This window comes from Protopterus annectens, chromosome 12.part0, assembly GCF_019279795.1.
Source record: "Protopterus annectens isolate FY-2018-M chromosome 12.part0, PAN1.0, whole genome shotgun sequence".
In the NCBI taxonomy this organism is placed as follows: Eukaryota; Metazoa; Chordata; order Ceratodontiformes; family Protopteridae; genus Protopterus; species Protopterus annectens.
This window is the reverse complement of record NC_056746.1, coordinates 898,945,187-898,964,322: the sequence shown is the minus strand read 5'-3', so window position 1 is coordinate 898,964,322 and position 19,136 is coordinate 898,945,187. Positions and strand designations below refer to the sequence as shown.

Below are 19,136 nucleotides of genomic sequence, written 5' to 3'. Positions count from 1 at the left end.
GTGAGAGGGAGATTAAGTAACACATGTTAACCTCTTTGGGGGGGGGGACATGTCATGGGTACATCTTCTGTTAAATGTATCCCCACTGAAGACTGGTCTGTTCATGGGAGTAGTTTGGTTACAAGGGGCAAAGTTACTTGAGTGAGTTATATCAGCTGCTAAAGTGAATAACTTCTCCCATGTTGCACCACTTACACCTGCATACACATGGTCATATGATAGGGTGCATTGGAGAAGTTCTGTATTAACTTCATGTATAATGGCCATCAGAGCTGGATCATGTTCAGGGACCAGGGTTCCCCACAGCCATTTTGGTGTCCCATTACTTGTCTGTCTTCCCCAAGTTACTATAAACACTGCTCAAAAACTGTCAGCTTGCATACTGTTTTCTTTACTTTTGGAATGAAGTTAGAGATATGAATTTAATTTAAAACTTTTAATTTACATGTACCCTAGTTGGCCAGGTTTCTCCCACTAGTCTAGTAGAGTCTTTTTAGTGGAGACCCCTGTTGGTATTTAGCTAGGGGAAATTTGGCCAGAGCAATGAGGAACTTCCCGTACTCTTTCCGATAGTTCAGATGTATGTAAAAGATCACACAGCAGCTAACATTAATGCAGAGAAGGAGCCTCAATTTAACATCTCATTGAAATGGATGACATGCTCAGGAGTTTTTCTAGTAGTCATAAAGGAGATAGCACTTATTCTGTTCAATACTGAAGAAAAAAGAAATGCCAGTAAAGTTCACTGTTTATATGGCGTGAATGTGTGTGTGTGTTTGTTGACAGAGCTTTGTTGACAGAATATAGAGTACTTCGCTTTAAGTATATTTTACCGAAATGTCTTCTTTTGCCATTCATGCAAGCTCTGTACTTGAGACATTGTAGTTAAAGCAAATTTTTTTTCTGTATCAGAGCAACTGTTGGCCCGTGGCCCATGTCACCCTGCTAGATTGCCTTCTTGTTTGTTTTTCTTGTAAAACAGGCAGCTATGTCAAGCATTTCTAATTCAGAGAATGCAAAAATCATTACATGTTATTACTAATAAAGCACAGCTGGAAACTAGTTTGTTTAAAAAGAAACTTTAGTAAATATCAAATTAGATATTTTTAGATAGATAAGACACAAAGAATGCAAAAGGAGATGAGAATGTCCACAAAGAGATGGATGGATTGTGTGAGAGAAGACCTGATACAGTCAGGGATGACTTTTAAAGGTGAGAGAGTGACTGGCATTGATTTCAAACAGCTGGTGACCGTTGACATGATCCCATGTAGAAAAGGGGGTTGATGATGATTATACTTCTTCAGTGTGAAATAACATCAGTGAGGATGATGCATTTGGCTTCATTTATTTAATTATTTTGGATTTAAAATTTACTACTATTTCTCTAGTTCTATACATTTTTGTTGCACCTTAAGGCTCTTTTCCTGAATTTGAGGCTAGTTTATCATGTTATTTTTCTTAACAGATAATGAACAGCTTGCAAGATCTGGAACAAACTGCTTGGAAAATTTAGTTATTTTGAATGGTCAGAAATTCAGTCCTGGAGTATGGGATCAGACTTGCACCTGTATGCTAAATATCTTCCAGACAACCATCCCAAGCACGTAAGTTAGTAATTGCCATGTAGATGCATGTTGAGGGGAAGTGGTTGGGCAGCACTTCAGTGACTAAAGATTGGTTTCTGGCATCCACAGTTCTCAGGCATCATGATTATGGTTCATTGTTTGCGCAAGGACTACTACCCTGATAGGGAAGAATCCTTCTTTATGCTAGTGTTCTTCTATAGTCTTTGGCCTCAGGTTGTCTTTCAACCTTTGAATGGTTTCCATACTGGGTCTGAAATTCTGCATTAATGTGATTACCCTTTTTTTTTTTTTAAATCACCAAGTGTTTTGGGTTTTCTAATACCATGATGGGAGTGGACCCCATTCCTAAGTCAAAGTACATGAAATTAGTATTGTTTTAATGTTTGATGTCAGACAGAAGTGCTTTTCTCAGCACTCGCAATGTGCCCAGTAATGATTCCTTCTGCAATTCATACTGGGTTTCATGTATTAGTAACGTATCTAAATATGACTGTAGATTCTTTTACGACCCATTGCTCCTACTACTACTGGAACTGTCTGGGTATCTGTCTTCCACATTGCTCTCATTTCTGCCTGCAATTCCTGATATTTTATGACTTTGTGTCTCACTGTACGCAAGACACTGGAGTCACTGGGTGTGGCGATTTCATTGATCATTGCTACTTTTGTCTTGTTTTCATGGACCACTGCATCCGTTTCTATGGCATCTATCTTTTGAACTGTTGGTAATGGATGATCCCATGTGATGTAGACTTCATCAATTTCTTTGATATTTTGTGGCTCATGTTTCAAGTTTTTTTCAGCCACTTCAGTACCTTAATGTTTGCACAATCCCCATTGCAACAGTCTTGCCATATTATTATGCCTTTCAGAATACAGTCCTTCTTCCTTTAGTGTGTCACAACCAGCAATGAGGTGTGCAACTGTTTCCAGTTGTTTTACAAAACCTACATTTGTCTGTTTCTCCCACATGTTCAATGGGCTTTGTAAACCAACGTGTACGTAGCCCACTATCTTGGGCCCCCAATATTATCCTTTCATCTCTTGGTTTGAATTTGCCTCTCCTTAATCATTCCTGCATTCAGTCCTGATCAACATGAGGTTCTTCAGGAAGTTTTCTAGAATTGCAGCTATATTTATGCATTTTCCACACTTAATGCCTTCTCATCTGGTCCTTCACCTTATGTGCTTTCTTTTGTTTTTTGGCACATTCAGTTGGTGCCTGATTTTTATCTACTTCTGGTTTGATTTCCATTCCTGCTTGACACCGATATTCTTCTGCCAGATTAAGCCAAGAAGTCATCTAAGATGTTCTTCATGTTTCACTGTTGCAGTCATTACATTTGGGTAATCTGCTGGCAGTTTGCTCTCAGTCGGACTGAATTCCAAAGTCTTGGGTCCTGCGTCGGTTGCTGTCCCCTCTTCCATGACGTCAGGTCATCAGGGGTATAAAACAAGCAGCCAACGCCATTTTCTTTAGTCTTTCTTGCCGCATGTGCCCAAAGCAGAAGCAGTTCGCAAGTGCCGGTCAGCCGACTCCTGAAATTTTCGAGTTCGAGTTTCAGAACCGAAGTCTTCACTAAAGCCAAGTACCCCATTAGGGAAACTTTTTTCTTCCTCCATACCGATGTCAGAAAAAGTTAATAATTGTATTACTTGTGGGAAGCAAATACCTCATAAGGATTTCCGTTTATACTGTATTCCTTGCCTAGGCCCTGATCACACAATGTGCCTGGCTGTCGGTTTTGTGCTAAATTTAACCAACGCACTATTAAGCGTTGGTATATTTTTGCCTCATAATATTTTGGAAACAGATTTAACTACCCTGAAATGTCAGCAGATAGCAATCCGACTACCGGAGTACACAAAAAACACAAAGAAAAGGACAGAGACAGACCATTGAGGTCCAAAACCGATGACGAAGCATCTCCTAAGCCAGTCGCCAGTTCTCAGTGAGGCACTTTCGCAGCCCCTGATGCCTGCAACTTTCGAGTCACAGGCCCCTACCGAGACCCATGTGGAGTCCGGCACGCCTCAAGATACTCAAAGTATTGTACCCACGGATGTCTCTCCCTCGGATGGGTCCAGAGCCGCTGAGCAGGCACTGGCTTCTGACGGTGTATTCAAACCTCAACATTTTTATATAAAATTGATGACAGCTGCAAAACCAAAGACAAAAGCAACTTCTAAAGCTAAAAAAATGACGCATGAGCCACGTGCATAGGCCGCTATGCCTAAAAAACAGATGATCAAAATGGCTGAAGACCTAATTACCTTGATCAGGGGCTCCCAACCCCCTCCTGATAAGAGGCCTAGGCAAGACACTGATTATGAGTCTTCAGATCAGGTTTCTATTTCTTCTGATTCCTCTTCTGATCAGGAATTATCTATACCTCCCTATGAGGATTCTGATGCAGAGGAATTTATCCCATCTGCATCACCTCCTGAGGATTATTCATTTGGAGAAACCTTGCATACTTTGAGGGAGCATTTTCACTGGGAAAGTCATGATTTCTCAGAATCAAAAAATAGGCTCAGGGATTTCCTCCTTCTCCCTCGGCACAGGCCTTTTGCCATACCCCCTGTTTTAGATATTGTGGATGATGTGTTTTCGGAGTCATGCTTGACTCCTTACCTCCGGCTCCCAGCAAGCCTGACAGATATTACAAGGTCCCTGACTCACACAAACTTTTATTTAGAAACCCTGCTGCTGACCCTGAAACTATTTCACAGGGTCCAAAGGGAGTTAAGGCCTCAACAGCAACAAATTCTACCCCCTCTGACAGAGATTCAAGGGCACTGGATAGATGGGGAAAGAAGGTTTATACATCTGCAGCATTAGCAATTAGGGCCTTAAACTGCCAGTTCCATATGCTCAAGTATCAACAACATGTTATGGGATAGCTGAAACAGAAAATGACGTTGATTTGTGAATGTGCAGAAAATAAAGAATTGCAGGAATTATTGCATGCAGCTGAACAAGTTGGAAAACATACTTTGCAATGTGGTTTTGATTCCTTAGAGGCCTCCTGCAGGGCCACAGTTACTGGATCTGTGATTAGGAGGCATGCCTGGCTAAAAGACCAACATTTGCCTGATCATGTTAAAGCTAAATTACTGGATGCACGTTTACAGCATGATACTCTGGTATTAAGGCAGAATAGGTTTTAAAGAAAATGGAAGACAAAGCTAAGTCTATGCAAACTGTAAAAGACTTCTTACAAGTGCAGCCACCAAGATTCAGTAGACACTGGCCTGCAAAAAATTGGTCCTTTCCTGTGTCCGACAGAGCCCAAAGGGGCAAATCTAGATGCCTTAAAGGTTCTAGATATCAGGCACAAGATTCTTACAGGTCAAAGCAATGGGGTGCTTCTACCTCCAAATCTGGAGGAGATAAAGTGCAACCCTACAGAAAACAGTCCCAATGACTTCCCTCTGCCATCACCAAGCACTTACCTTTTGGAAGCACCCTTGGGGGAAAATTAGCACTTTTTGCTCAAAATTGGCAGTTAATAACCCAGGACAAGTGGGTGCTAAACATAGTATCACAGGGATACAGATTCCATTTCCCTACTCTGCCAATGGCAAACGGTTGGCCGGATCTACCAAAACATCAATGGGCAGAGGCACAGAAACAGGTTACGTCCCTCATGGATATGTGCCTATTCAGCCAGTACCAGAGCAGGAAAAAGGACAAGGTTTTTACTCAATACTGTTCTTGGTACCCAGAAAGGACAAAGCCTGGAGGCCAATACTGGATTTATCAATTTTGAACACATTCCTGGACATTCCAAAATTCAAAATACTAACTTTGCAGCAGCTTCTGCCCAAGCTGGGCAAGAATGCTTGGCTGGTGACATTAGACCTAAAAGAGGCATACCTGCATGTTCTAATAAGGGAATCATGCAGAAGATACCTCTGTTTTAAGGCTGGCTTAATGCATTACCAATTCTCTGCACTGCCCTTTGGCTTATCTACCACACCCAGAGTCTTTACAAAGTGCCTGGCACCAGTAATTGCTTTTTGCAGACAAAGAAGTATACAAATATATCCTTACTTGGACGACTGTCTCATTCAAGCAGAGAGCAAGGACATTCTTCTTCAGCACCTAGTGTTTGTGAAAAGGAGTCTAACATGCCTAGGGTACACAATAAACGAAAATAAATCAACTGGTACCCTCTCAAAAGATAACATTCCTGGGTGCAAGCTTGAATACAACTGCCCAGATGGCTTTCCTCACGCCAGACAAACAAAGGCAACTGACTACTTACTTCAAACTGATGGCAACAAAAACCCAGTTATCTGCAAGACAAACTCTGCAGGCTTTGGGGTTCATGGCATCCTGCATCCTACTGATTCCATATGCAAGATTGCATATGAGGAAACTTCAATGGTACCTAAAATGTTTATGGAGTCAACATTGTCACAGTCTGGAAACAATGATTCCTCTTATCCCCTGCCTACAACAGGTGTTTCTATGGTGAGCAAAGGCTTGTCACCAAAACATGGGACGGGCCTTCACTCCACCCCCTGCCAGCCAAACCTTAACAACAGATACATCAGATTAAGCATGGAGGGCCCACCTGGCGGGAAGATGCATTCAGGGCATATGGACCCCAAAACAAATGCATCTGCATATCAACCAAAAAGAGATGTTAGCTGTTCAAAATGCCCTGACAGCCTTCAAGGACTTACTTCATCCAGGACAACTACTGATAAAGACAGACAACACCACGGTTATGTGGTATATAAACAAGCAAGGGGGGCACACACTCATACCCCCTTTGCAGACTAGCCATGGTACTGTGGGACACAGCTTTGACTTACCGAGTACATCTTCAAGCTCAATTCCTGCCATGTAAACAAAATACTCTGGTAGACGATTTAAGCAGAAACCATATGGACCCTCACGAGTGGAAACTAGATCCACAAGTCTTCAGCATGATAACAAAGAAATGGGGGAGCCTGGACATAGATCTATTTGCCTCACCTCAAAATTATCAATTGAAAAGATTCTGCACAAGGACTTATCACAGACAAGCATGGAAAGCGGACGCCCCATCCTTCAGTTGGAAAAACCTATCAGGTTACGCCTTTCCTCCTCTGTCTCTTCTTCCCAAGGTCCTACTAAAAGTCAGACAAGAGAAACCAAAGATGATACTAATTGCCCCGGACTGGCCCCGCCAATACTGGTACCCAATCCTAAGGAACTTGTCTCAATACCCAGCTTGGACCTTACCTCAAAGACCTCAATTACTGTCCCAGCAAAACAATCAGATCCTGCACAATCAGCTCCAAACACTGAACCTGGCAGCATGGCTGATCATGTAGTTATGTAAACAACACCTCTCAGTAAAGCTGTGATGGATGTCATTTTGGAAGCCAGAAGGCCTAATACTAGAAAATCTTATGCTGATAAATGGAAGAGAATCTGTGCTTGGAATCAAGCACAAGGAACTGATGCAGCAAAACCAAATATTCCTCAGATGTTACACTACTTGACCGAGATGCTTGACAAAGGCCTATCTTTCTCATCAATAAAAATCCATGCCTCTGCCATTTCGGCTCATTACAATACAGAGCCACCAATCTTTTCTTATCCTTTACTAAAGCAGTATCTTAGAGGAGCCAAAAATTTAAGGCCTCCCAGAAGATCACCAATACCTACATGGGACCTCAGTTATGTGTTGGAAAAGCTCACCCTGCCTCCATTTGAACCAGCTGCTACTGCAGATCTAAAGTTCTTATCATGGAAAACAGCTCTGTCCTAGCAATTACTTCAGCAAGAAGAGTCTCAGAGCTACAGGCCCTAATGGCTGTGGAGCCTTTTATCATATTTTACCCAGACAGGGTGTCTCTGAGGACCAATCCCTCATTTATACCCAAGGTGGTTTCCAGTGTGGCTCTTAACCAAACTATTCATCTGCCAACCTTTTATCCAAATCCGCAGAACAAGGGGGAGAGAATTCTGCATTCCTTGGATGTGCACAGACAGCTAAGATTCTACTTGAGCAGGACTAAAGCTCTAAGAAATACTGAGCAACTACTAGTGACATATGCTGCAGGATCAGAAGGAAAGGCTATTTCAAAGCAGACAATTTGAAAGTGGATAAGCCATTGCATGCATTTCTGTTACTTACACCATGGCAAACCTGTGCCCAAGGGCATTAGGTCTCACTCCACCAGGGCTGCAGCTACTTCAGCAGCCTTTCTCAGAGGAGTACTAACCAAGGACATTCTAGAGGCTGCTACTTGGAGTTCTGTTCACACCTTTACAAAGCATTATCATTTGCCTCTCTACTCTAAGTCCAGGGCAGGCTTTGCCACTGCAGTTTTGCAGGGCCTTATAGCCACCCCTAATGCTGTTTAGCTCCAACCTCCCATCCATAGCTTTGGGATTATACCCAAATGTAATGACTGCAACAGTGAAACACGAAGAACATAGTACAGTTGTGTACACTTACCATAAATGTAGATGTTCGAGTGTATTCACTGTTGCAGTCCAGGTTACCCGCCATCCCCCTTTCATTCGGGAGTTTCTTTCCTTCACTATCTTCTACAACCTATGTGGTGTATTTGCTTGTAGATGAAGGTAAAGTTTGTATTGTTGCATGTATATATTGTGTATATATATATATATATATATATATATATATATATATATTTATTTTATTTTTTTTTTTTGCTACTTTTTTGGGGGCACCTGACATCTGGGGCAAGAAAAACTAAAGAAAATGGCGTCGGCTGCTTGTTTTATACCCTTGACGACCTGACGTCATGGAAGAGGAGACAGCAACCGACACAGGACCCAAGACTTTGGAATTCAGGCCGACTGAGGGCAACCTGCCAGCAGGTTACCCAAATGTAATGACTGCAACAGTGAATACCCTCAAGCATCTACATTTATGGTAAGTGTACACAACTGTACTTTTTAGTCTCCTCATGTTTCAAGAGTTTCACTACGTTTGGGTTTTGTGAGGTTAGCAGATGTGTACAGTCCCACGGTTGCAGATCTGTACATGTAATCAATTTCAAGAAGGCCTATCCCTCCTTTGGAAAAGGGAATATATAATCTTGGTATGCACTAGTTTTTATAAATCATTTGGTGAACATGAAGCATCCTTTGTGTTTTCCTGTCTAATCTCTCCAACACGTTTTGGGGTCAGTCAGTCGCTGCAAAACTGTAAGTTAGAACAGGAAGAGCAAATTGGTTTATAGCTTGAATTTTATTCCTAGATGGCAACGCTGTTTTCAGGATTAATTTAAGTCTTCTTAAGTATTCTTTAGTAAGTTTTATTTACATTTCTTCATGTTTATTGTGGATCCTTCATCAGTTACTAAATACTTATACACTCCTCTTGATTTAGTTCTTTTATATCACATTCTTGTCCCAAACTGATGTTTTCTTGGTGCTGCAGTTTTCCTGCTTTAAAGGTTACTTTTGCACATTTATCAAGACCAAATGACATTCTTACATCATCTGAAAACATTTTGACAACTTGCAATTGTGCTTTTTGTTCATCTGATGAGCTATACAGTTTTAAATGCTTGACAAAAAGAAGATGATACGTCTTTACATTTTGTTGTTTTCTGGGAGCCAAATTATAGCCATGGCTTAAGCTGTTAAGTAGACAGCTTAATGTGTTATGGGCATAACAGTATAACAGCAGTGACAGAGTCACCCTGGAATATCCTCCTTTGAATTTTTATCACTGGGATAATAATTTGTCCTTTATCATGGCTTAATTGCAAAGTGGTGATCCTTTGTTCCATATGACTTTCTTTTATTGCCCTTTTGTTCTGTTGCCAGAATAACCTTTTTTCTCTTTTTTTAATTTCTCCAAATCTTTTGGGTTTCTAATACTGTAACAGGAATGGACCCCATTCCTAAGTCAAAGTATGATTAAAGTTCATGAAATTAATATTATTTCAATTTTTCATGTCGGCCAAAAGTGCTCTTCGCAGCACTCACAGTGTGCCCAGTAATGACTCCTCCTGCAATCCGTACTGGGTTACATTTTTTATTTTTATTTATTTTTATTTTACATTTGTTGACTGGGATAGTCCGACTGGATGCATGTCCATTTTCAGCGGAGGCCCGGGGAGAAAAGCTCCAAAGGTAAGCAGCTACAGCATTACATAATACCAACATTACATATTACAAACAGACTAATTATAGCGATTACATAAGTAAGCAAGTTAAACAAGTTCCACAGGTTAGAGTTAATCCCGAGCGTACGTAAGGATTAAATTAAATTACGTAAACTGGTTAACAGATTTTTACACATTCTAGAAAGTGTTAGCCATTCTTGATACATTGACATAGCCAGTTAAGTGGCAAATGTTGTTTGAGTCCAGTTTTAAATTGACCTAAGGTAGAAAGTAAGGTAATATCAGCTGGAAGAGAGTTCCAGAGTCTGCTTACAGAGTTTGCAAAGAGAGAGTCACCAGCTGTGTTATTAATTTTGCTAGTCTGAATTAGTAGTTTGTTATAGGATCAAAGCGGTCTAGGATTGTTATAGGGGGTGATAATATTTTTAAGTACAGGAGTATTGTCAAGATTATAGAGGATTTTATAGGCTATAATCAGTTGGTTATACTGGATTAGGCTAGGTAGTTCAAGCCACCCAAGCTGATTTAGATTGATGCAATGATGTGTCCTAAAAGGCAGCCCAGTGGCAAACCTGGCAATGTGGTTGTAGCAAATTGAGAGTTTGTTAAGGACAGTCTTGTTTAAATTTGAGAGTAGAGGGGATGCATACAGAAGGGTTGAAAGAAGGTGAGAAGGAGCTATGGCAATTTTAGCTGGAGGGGTTAGGAAGGCTTTTATTTTGTAAAGTGACCCTAGTTTTTTATTGATGGTTTTGATAGTTTGGTTAGCATGTAAGTTGAAATTTAGATTATTATCTATGATGACACCTAATAGTTTTGTAGAGGGGTCAGGGGAGATTATTGTACCATCATTTGGATTTATGGTAAAGGTGAAAGCAGTAGACCTACGTGTTGGTGAAAATAACAGTATTTTAGTTTTTTTGGGATTTAGGATCAGATGACGTTCAGAAAGCCAGTTTTCTATTGTATTAAAGGTGGTCTGGGTAGCTGACCATAACTCTATTGGAGATGTGGCCGAGCAAATCAGAGTAGAGTCATCAGCATATTGGATACAGCTGACTTTTGGGATGACAGTATAAAGGTCATTAATGAAGATGGAGAACAGCAAGGGCCCTAGTATAGAGGCTTGTGGTACTCCAAGGGTGTTAGGTAGAAGGTTAGAGAGTTTGTTCTGCCAGAGGGACAGCCTGCTGTCAACCATTCAGGTAGGATTGAAACCAATGAAGGTCTCTAGTATCTAGACAGAATGTTTGCAGTGTGTGGATTAAAAGTTGGTGATCAACCATATCAAATGCCTTGGAAAGATCCAAGAAGAGGGCTGAGGATATATAATTATTGTTGCGATTATGGTTTATGGTGTTGGTAAAGGCTAGGAGGGCTGAAGTAGTGCTGTGATGAAGACGGAAGCCATGCTGAGTGTCTGCCATAAGGTGATTCTGGATTAGGTGGTGCATGAGTTGTCTATGAATACATTTTTCCGTAATCTTTGCAAGTGGAGAGAGTATAGCTATTAGCCTATAATTGGAGAATTCAGTAGAGCTGCCTCCTTTGTGAAGTGGGATTACATAGGATATTTTCCAGATGGTGGGAATTTTAGCTTCTACTGTGGTTTGATTGATTAATATTGAGACAGGGTAAGCAGTAGCATCAGCTGATTTTTGTAGGTACTCGGCAGGGAGTTGATCAGCAGAAAGTGTAGTGGGTTTTAATTTTTTGATCAAGGTATGGATAAGTGAAGTGGTGACTGGTTGGAAGCTGAATGCGAGTAGGTTTCTAGGGGTGCTACTTTCAGGACCAGGGGAGCTAGGAGGTAGTTGGCTAGCTAGGGCTTGAATTGTCTCAGTAAAGAATCAGTTAAAACTGTCAGAAACATCTTCAGGGTTTCATCAGTAGTTGCAGCAGCTATTGGGGTTGAAGTTTCTCCAGGATGTAGTAGATTATTTAAACCTGCCCAAAGCTTCTGAGGGTTATTTTGATTTACTGTCTGTAAATTACAGTGGTATTGTTTTTTGTCTTGTAAAATGGATTTTTTAGTTTCTTTCCTGGATTGCCTGTATTTAATGTGATCTTGGGGGTCTTTAGAAGAACGCCATAAAGCCCATGCTTTGTTTCTAAGGGTAATTTTGAGTTTAGACTCTTTAGAAAGCCATGGCGCAGTTTTTGCCTTTGTTCTCTTTGAACGAACAGGTGCATGCAAATCAAGGATCTCAAGGAATTTGTTGTTAAAGTATGCTACTGCTTCCTCTAAGGAGAGGTGTTTTAGAATAGACCAATTACATGAGTTTAGTTCTTGTTGGAATTTGGCAGGGTCAAAGTTTTTATTGTTTCTAACCTTTCTGAGTAAGGGTTGTTGGGAATTAATGGCTTTGTGCTTAATTACATATGTGAGAAGGTGATCGCTTAGGCCATCAGGGAAGGTACCAGAGGTGTACAGTTGGGGGTGACTATTTATGAGTACCCATTCAAGTATGCTTTCTTTTTGGTTGGGTTTACCTATCCTGGTAGGGGTGGATATGATTTGTGTAAATGCATGCAGGTTAATATGGGTGGTTGGGGATTCTGAGGAACAGGTGCCCCAGTCTATGTTAAAGTCTCCAAGTAGTAGGGTTTCTTGGGGGTAGTGACATGATAGCCAGCGCAGGATATCTTCAAGTGTAGATATATTGTTACCTGGGGGAATGTACATACAGATGATATTAATGCATTTATTTTTATTAAGTTGCAATTTGGTGGCAAGAATCTCTGAGTTATTAATCTGAAGTGGTTGTATTACATCTATGGCGACATTCAACTCAGATTTATAGAGTACAGCTACCCCACCCCCCTTCCTCGAAGCACGATCCAGCCTGTGTATGTTATACCCAGATGGTAACACTTCATTGCTTGTAGTGTTAGGTTTTAACCAGGTTTCAGATAAACAGAGAATCTCAGGGAAGTGGACATCCAGAAGTGCATGCAATTCATGTACCTTGTTATTAATGCTTCTAATATTGAGATGACAGGCTAGGAGAGAGTTAGTTGGCCTATTAATTGTAGGTTTGTAGCTTAGATTGCAAGTAGAGGGGGGTATGTGTATCTGAAGTGGGTGGGCGAGGGTTGGGGTGAATATCACCACCAAGTATTAGGTTAAGTCTATACTTGGTGATGAACTTCAGGAATTTGTTTACTAGTTTGTGCCAGTGTTTGGATCTAGAGCTAATGTGCCTGAATTGGTAACGTATCTAAATACGATTGTAAATTATTAAGACCCGTTGCTCCAACTACTGTTGGAACTGCCTGGGTATCTTTCTTCCACATTGGTCTCGTTTCTGGCTGCAGATCCTGATATTTTATGACTTTGTGTCTGTCTGTACACAAGACACTGTAGTCACTGGGTGTAGCAATTTCAATGATCAATGCTACTTTTGTCTTCTTTTCTTGGACCACTATATTCAGTTTTCTAGCATCTGTCTTTTGAACTGTTGGTAATGGATGATCCCATGTGATGTAAACTTCATCATTTTCTATGATACTTTGTGGCATATGTTTCCAGTGTTTTTCAGCCACTTCAAAACCATGTTTGTACAATCCCCAGTGCAACAATCTTGCCACATTATTATGCCTTTCATTTTACAGTCTTCTGCCATTAGTATGTCACACCCAGCAACAAGGTGTGACTGTTTCCATTTCAGTTTTACAAAACCTGCATTTGTCTGTTTCTCCCACATGTTCAATGGACTTTATAAACCAGCGTGTACGTAGCCCACTACCTTGGACTGCCAATATTAACCTTTCATCTGTTGGTTTGAATTCGCCTGTCCTTAACCATTACTGTGTTCATTCCTGATCAACATGAGGTTACTTCCAGAAGTTTTCTTTACTTCCAACTATATGCCTTCTCCACATTTCTTGCCTTCTCATCTGGTCCTTCATCTTATATTCTTTCTTTTCTTTTTTGGCACATTCAGTTGCTGCCTGATTTTATCTACTTCTGTTTTGATCTCCATTCCTGCTTCACGCTGATATGCTTCTGCTAAATTAAGCCGGGATGTCATCTTAGATTTATTCTCCTCATGTTTCAAGACTTTCACTGCATTTGGGTCTTGTGAGGTCAGCAGATATGTGGGGAGTCCCATGATTGTAGAGCTATACATGTAATCAGTTTCAAGGAGGCCCATCTCTCCTTCGGAACAGGGAATATATGATCTTGGTATACACCGATTTTTATAAATCAGTTGGTGAGCAATGAAGTATCCTCCTTGTTTTCCTGTCTAATCTATCCATCCCATTTTGGGGTCAGTCAGTCACTCCAGAACTGTAAGTTAGGACAGGAAGAGTAAATTAGTTTATAGCCTGGATTTTCTTCCTAGATGTCAACACTGTTTTCAGAATTAAAGTCTTTTAAAGTATTCCTTACTAAGTTTTATTCGCATTTGTTCATGTTTTATTGCTGATCCTTCATCAATTCCCAAATATTTATACACTCCCTCTTGATCAAGTTCTTTTGTATCACATTCTTGTCCCAAACTGATGTTTTCCTGGTGCTGCAGTTTTCCTGCTTAAAAGGTTGCTTTTGCACACTTTTCAAGACCAAATGACATTCTTATATCATCTGAAAAAGTTTTGACAACCTGCACCTGTGCTTTCAGTTCCTCATCTGATGAGCTGTACAGTTTTAAACCATCGACAAAGAGAAGATGAGAAGTCTTTACACTTTGTTGTTTTTTAGGAGCCAAATTGTAGCCATGGCCTAAATTGTTAGGTAAACAGCTTAATGGGTTAATGGCAAGGCAGAATAGCAACAGTGACAGAGTGTCACCCTGGAATATCCTCCTTTGAATTTTTATCCCTGGGATAATAATCTGTCCTTTTTCTTGGCTTAATTGCAAAGTGGTCTGCATCTATTTCATGGTCACTGTAATGTAGTCAATCAGTATAGGGTGCATCTTGTACATTTTTAAGCACTCTTTTATCAGTGAATGTGGGATACTCTCAACTCTCAAATGCTTTTTTGTAGTCAATCCATGCCACACTCCCAACGTTAATAAACATTGCTGTCTCTTCTCTCGTTCACTATACAGGTAGTTTGAATTATTACTTACCCCCTATGAGGCCATCACTGATTTCCACTGATTGCCTCTCTGTTTTTTTTTGCATTCCACCTGGTTTACACCCCTTGTGCTATCTCCCTCTCCCAGTACTAAGTCTATATTAGACTCCTGCTGAGCATGGAGCCATCTTTAAATTTCTAGTCTCCCACCAGGACACAAGTGCTCTTCAGCAATTACATTCTGCTTGCTGGTAAGCCATTAGACCTCAGGAATTTGTTTAAAGTGTTCAGATTTATAATGTAATACTTACTTTTTTCTCTTGCCTTGGTGGGCTCCGTCCCGCTCCATTTGTCCTCGCTAACGCTCTGGCTCTCTTCGCTCCCCTGCCCGTATTCCCTCCTGCCCCCACTACCTCTGCATTTATAGTAATCACAGCCACACTCACAGCTCACCCTCACATCACCTCCACCAATCACAGCTCCTCAAGTCATATCACATTATACCACACCAAGTTGCTCCACACAAAATACTCCCAGTCACTCTCATTCCCACTTGGCATTTTTTACATCACCCACACCAATTCCCCATCCACATGTAGTGCAACCCTATAATTCCTATTCAGACTCCCCACCTAGAACCAACTTAAACTTTGTAACCATGACTATCACACAACTAAGTCTAGTGTGTCTTCTCATAATTCTTTACAACACCACAAGTTATCACTCTAGCAGTATCCGTAAACTTAGGCACAGTGCTACATTATGCACTCTCATATACAGACACCACACATTATAATAATATCTGCCCACAATTGTTCAGGAACTACATAACGGACCAATTCAGAACTAAACACATATGCTCTCATTCCTACTCCAAAAAACACAATATTTTCTCACACTCCTCACCAAGCTCCAATGTCTGTATCACCATTTTAACAGCCAGCTCACCATGTGGGGATATCCACCCCAACTAAGGCCCAAATCCATCCTGTCCAACACAAACTGCTCCAACAAATGTCAGGACATAACACCCCCACTTTCTTCATCCCTGGGCAAATCAACAACAGCAGCAAAACCAACCATCTTTTAATGCTAAATATTAATATTAGAAGTATCAAAAATAAAATACCTGAACTTCAGGCCACAATGGCACACTACTCCCCAGACATAGTTGCTTTAACAGAAACCTGGCTAAATAAAAACATAGCTAACTTAGACATTCTCCCTACTGGCTACAATATCATTAGACAAGAGAGACCACTTCGTAAAGGGGGTGGAACTGCCTTACTGTACAAGTCCAACTTAACTGTTAGTCAATTACCAAACTCCTACCCCCCCTCCCCCAATAATTGGGACATACTTATCTCACAACTTCAACTTCACCATAAAAAGGTCATCACCACAATTGTGATCTGTATTCCACCTGGTAATACACCTGCTAGCCTTGAAGACTTCTTATCCTGGTGTTCTTCCACATACTCACAAGAAACCCTTATTCTGGAGGACTTCAACCTAGATTGGTTCACCTGTATATCAGAACCATCAAGTAAACTAATAAATCTCCATGGCTACCAGCAGCTAGTCCAAATTCCAACTAGATGTGATAAAAAATCTAAAAGGGAATCCATCCTTGACTGGGTCCTAACTAACAACCCCACATTGCACCCTCACACAGGCAGTCTCCCAGACACCTTAAGTGACCACAACATAATATACTTTATATGTAGTAGAGCAAGCATATGCAAAACCACTAACTGTATATCCACTAGAAACAGAAAAACATTCTCTCCTGAGGTCCTCAACACTTTACTCTGTAACTGAGACTGGACCCCCCTAAAAGCCCTCCCATTTGACCAGGCTGTAGCATATTTCAACAAAACATTCCTACAACACCTAGACACTGTCACTCCTTTGTGCAAAATCAAGGTTAGATCCTCTACAAACCCCTGGCTCAGTAAAGAAGCCAAACAAATCCTCAAGTCCAGAGACACTGCCTGGCTTTACTATCAAAAAAAACCAAAGAAACACAAAGCCTAACTAAGTACCAAGAACTGCGCAACCGTGCAAAAAAATGCATTAGGCTGGACAAAAAAATCCTACTGCACAACATTACAAACTAAATACCAACACACCCCTCAAAAAATTTGGAAAAATGTAAACCAGCTACTAAAATCCACCCAAAAGGCTACCCCCAAACCAACCACCCCTGACACTAAAGTTCCCATTGAATCTCAATTCAACTCCCACTTTGTGAACTCAATTCTATCCTTAGTATCGCAGGACAGTTCCTTCCTCACTATCCCCCCCCCCAACACAAATAACACTAATACAAGCTTTACCCTCAAAACAGTTTCCACCACTTCAATCAAAAGCATGCTCTCCAAACTAAAAACCTCATCAACAGCAGCCGACCTACTCCCCAGCTATTTCTTCAAACTCACAGCAGATGCTATTGCTATCCCAGTCTCCACTCTCATAAACAGATCAATTGTTGAAAACTATGTGCCCAAACTCTTTAAAATATTCTATGTTACACCCATACATAAAGGTGGGACCTCCACTGAACTTAATAACTACAGACCCATTGCTTTACTCTCCCCCCTGGCCAAAATCATAGAAAAATGCATCCATACCCAGATGCTAAACTATCTCCTAGACAGCAACATGCTGTCACCTACTCAGCATGGTTTCAGACCTGCCCATAGTACCACTACAGCCCTACTCTGCTTCACAGACACAGTAAACCATCTCAAAAATGAAGGCCTACATGTGTCAACTCTTTTTTTGGATATGTCCAAAGCATTTGACATTGTCTCACACCAAATCCTGCTAAACAAACTAAACCAATATCGTCTATCAAATTTCACTCTTACCTGGTTCCAAAGCTACTTAACTGACAGGTACCAAGCTGTGAAATGGAAAAATTATCTCTCTCCTCAGCTGCCCATAACTATAGGAGGCCCACAGGGTTCTATCTTAGGACCACTACTATTCACAGTCTTCACAAATGACCTCCATACCTCCACACAGCATGCATCTATCATTCAGTATGCAGATGACACTACCTTAATCTGTGCTGCACAAAACATTCCCACCCTCCTGCAAACAACTCAACTAGCATTCTCTGACGTTGAAAACTACCTTACCAAAGCCCAACTTATCCTCAATCCAAAGAAAACTCAGCTTATGATTATAACCAGTTCTAACAAAAACACTGATAACAGTCAGTTCACTATCTACTCCACAAATGCTACTCCAATCGCTCCAGTGGCACAGGCTAAGCTATTGGGAATAACCATAGACTCCCACCTAAAATTTGATAAGTCATCTCAACTTAACTATTAAAAAAAATACATGCCAAACTGGGATCACTCTACCGTATCAAACCATTTTTTACCAACAACACAAGATCAGCCATTGCTCGCTCCCAACTTCTTCCCACTCCACTCTACTCTATGCATCTCCCATTCTGACTAATCTCAACAAAACTGAACTAAGCAAAATGGAAGCCTGCTATAACAGAATTGCCCACTTTGCTGCAAATTGCTCATGTAGAACTCATCACTGTACTGCTTTGAGACAGATCCACTGGCTTGAACTGCCCAGCCTCCTAACTTACAATCAGCTCTGCCTCTGTCATTCTGTCTATTACCTCCCCAATAAGTGTCCTGCCCTCAAAAACCTAGTACAGCATCACTCAGCCAAAAGGCCTCTTAGATCATCAAGCAGACTACTACTAGAAGTCACCAACAGCTACAGTAGCTTTGGAGATGCGCTGTATAGTAGTTCAGTGGCTAAAAAATGGAACTCTGTCCCTACTAGCATTCAAAACACATCATCCAAAGCCTCCTTTAAAGACCTCATCAGACAACATCTCAAGCAAAGTTGGCAGTGCCATGATTGCTCCCCAGGCTAGTGAAACTGGATAAGGTATACATACTAGAGTACTTGATAATAGTTTTCTGTCTTACTCACAAACACTGGCTTATCTACACTGTATGTACTGTACCTGTGTTCTATGTATGCATTCTACCTATGTTCCAAATTTCAGATGTACACCACAAATCTATCAATTATCTTTATTTTTAAATTAATATTGTTTTGTTTGTTCTCTCCACTGTAACTGTTGATGTGCCGCATACCACTGTAAAAACATGTCTTTAATTTGTGTGTATACTGATCATGTCTAACTAAATGTATCTGTAATTTTTCTTTGTGGAGCTTTTCTCCCCAGGCCTCTGCTGAAAAAGGGCCTTTTCGTCTCAGACACCCCCGGTTAACAAATGTAAAAGAAAGAAATAAATAATGCCACACTTAAATTCTTCCTCTTTTTTTTACACTTCTGCAGTATGACTTTATTTAACAACAAATGATCCTTTGTTCCATATGACTTTTTTATTGCCCTT

General features: G+C 40.7%; 1 protein-coding gene across 1 annotated transcript in view; it reads left to right on the top strand.

The window, feature by feature from the left end:
* ARFGEF2 (ADP ribosylation factor guanine nucleotide exchange factor 2) overlaps positions 1–19,136 on the top strand; it is a 2,483,667-nt gene that overhangs the window by 2,080,053 nt on the left and 384,478 nt on the right. Inside the window, exon 32 of the mRNA XM_044089932.1 lies at positions 1,469–1,607. Coding sequence (XP_043945867.1) covers positions 1,469–1,607 — 139 coding nt within the window. The remainder of the gene's footprint in view (positions 1–1,468; positions 1,608–19,136) is intronic.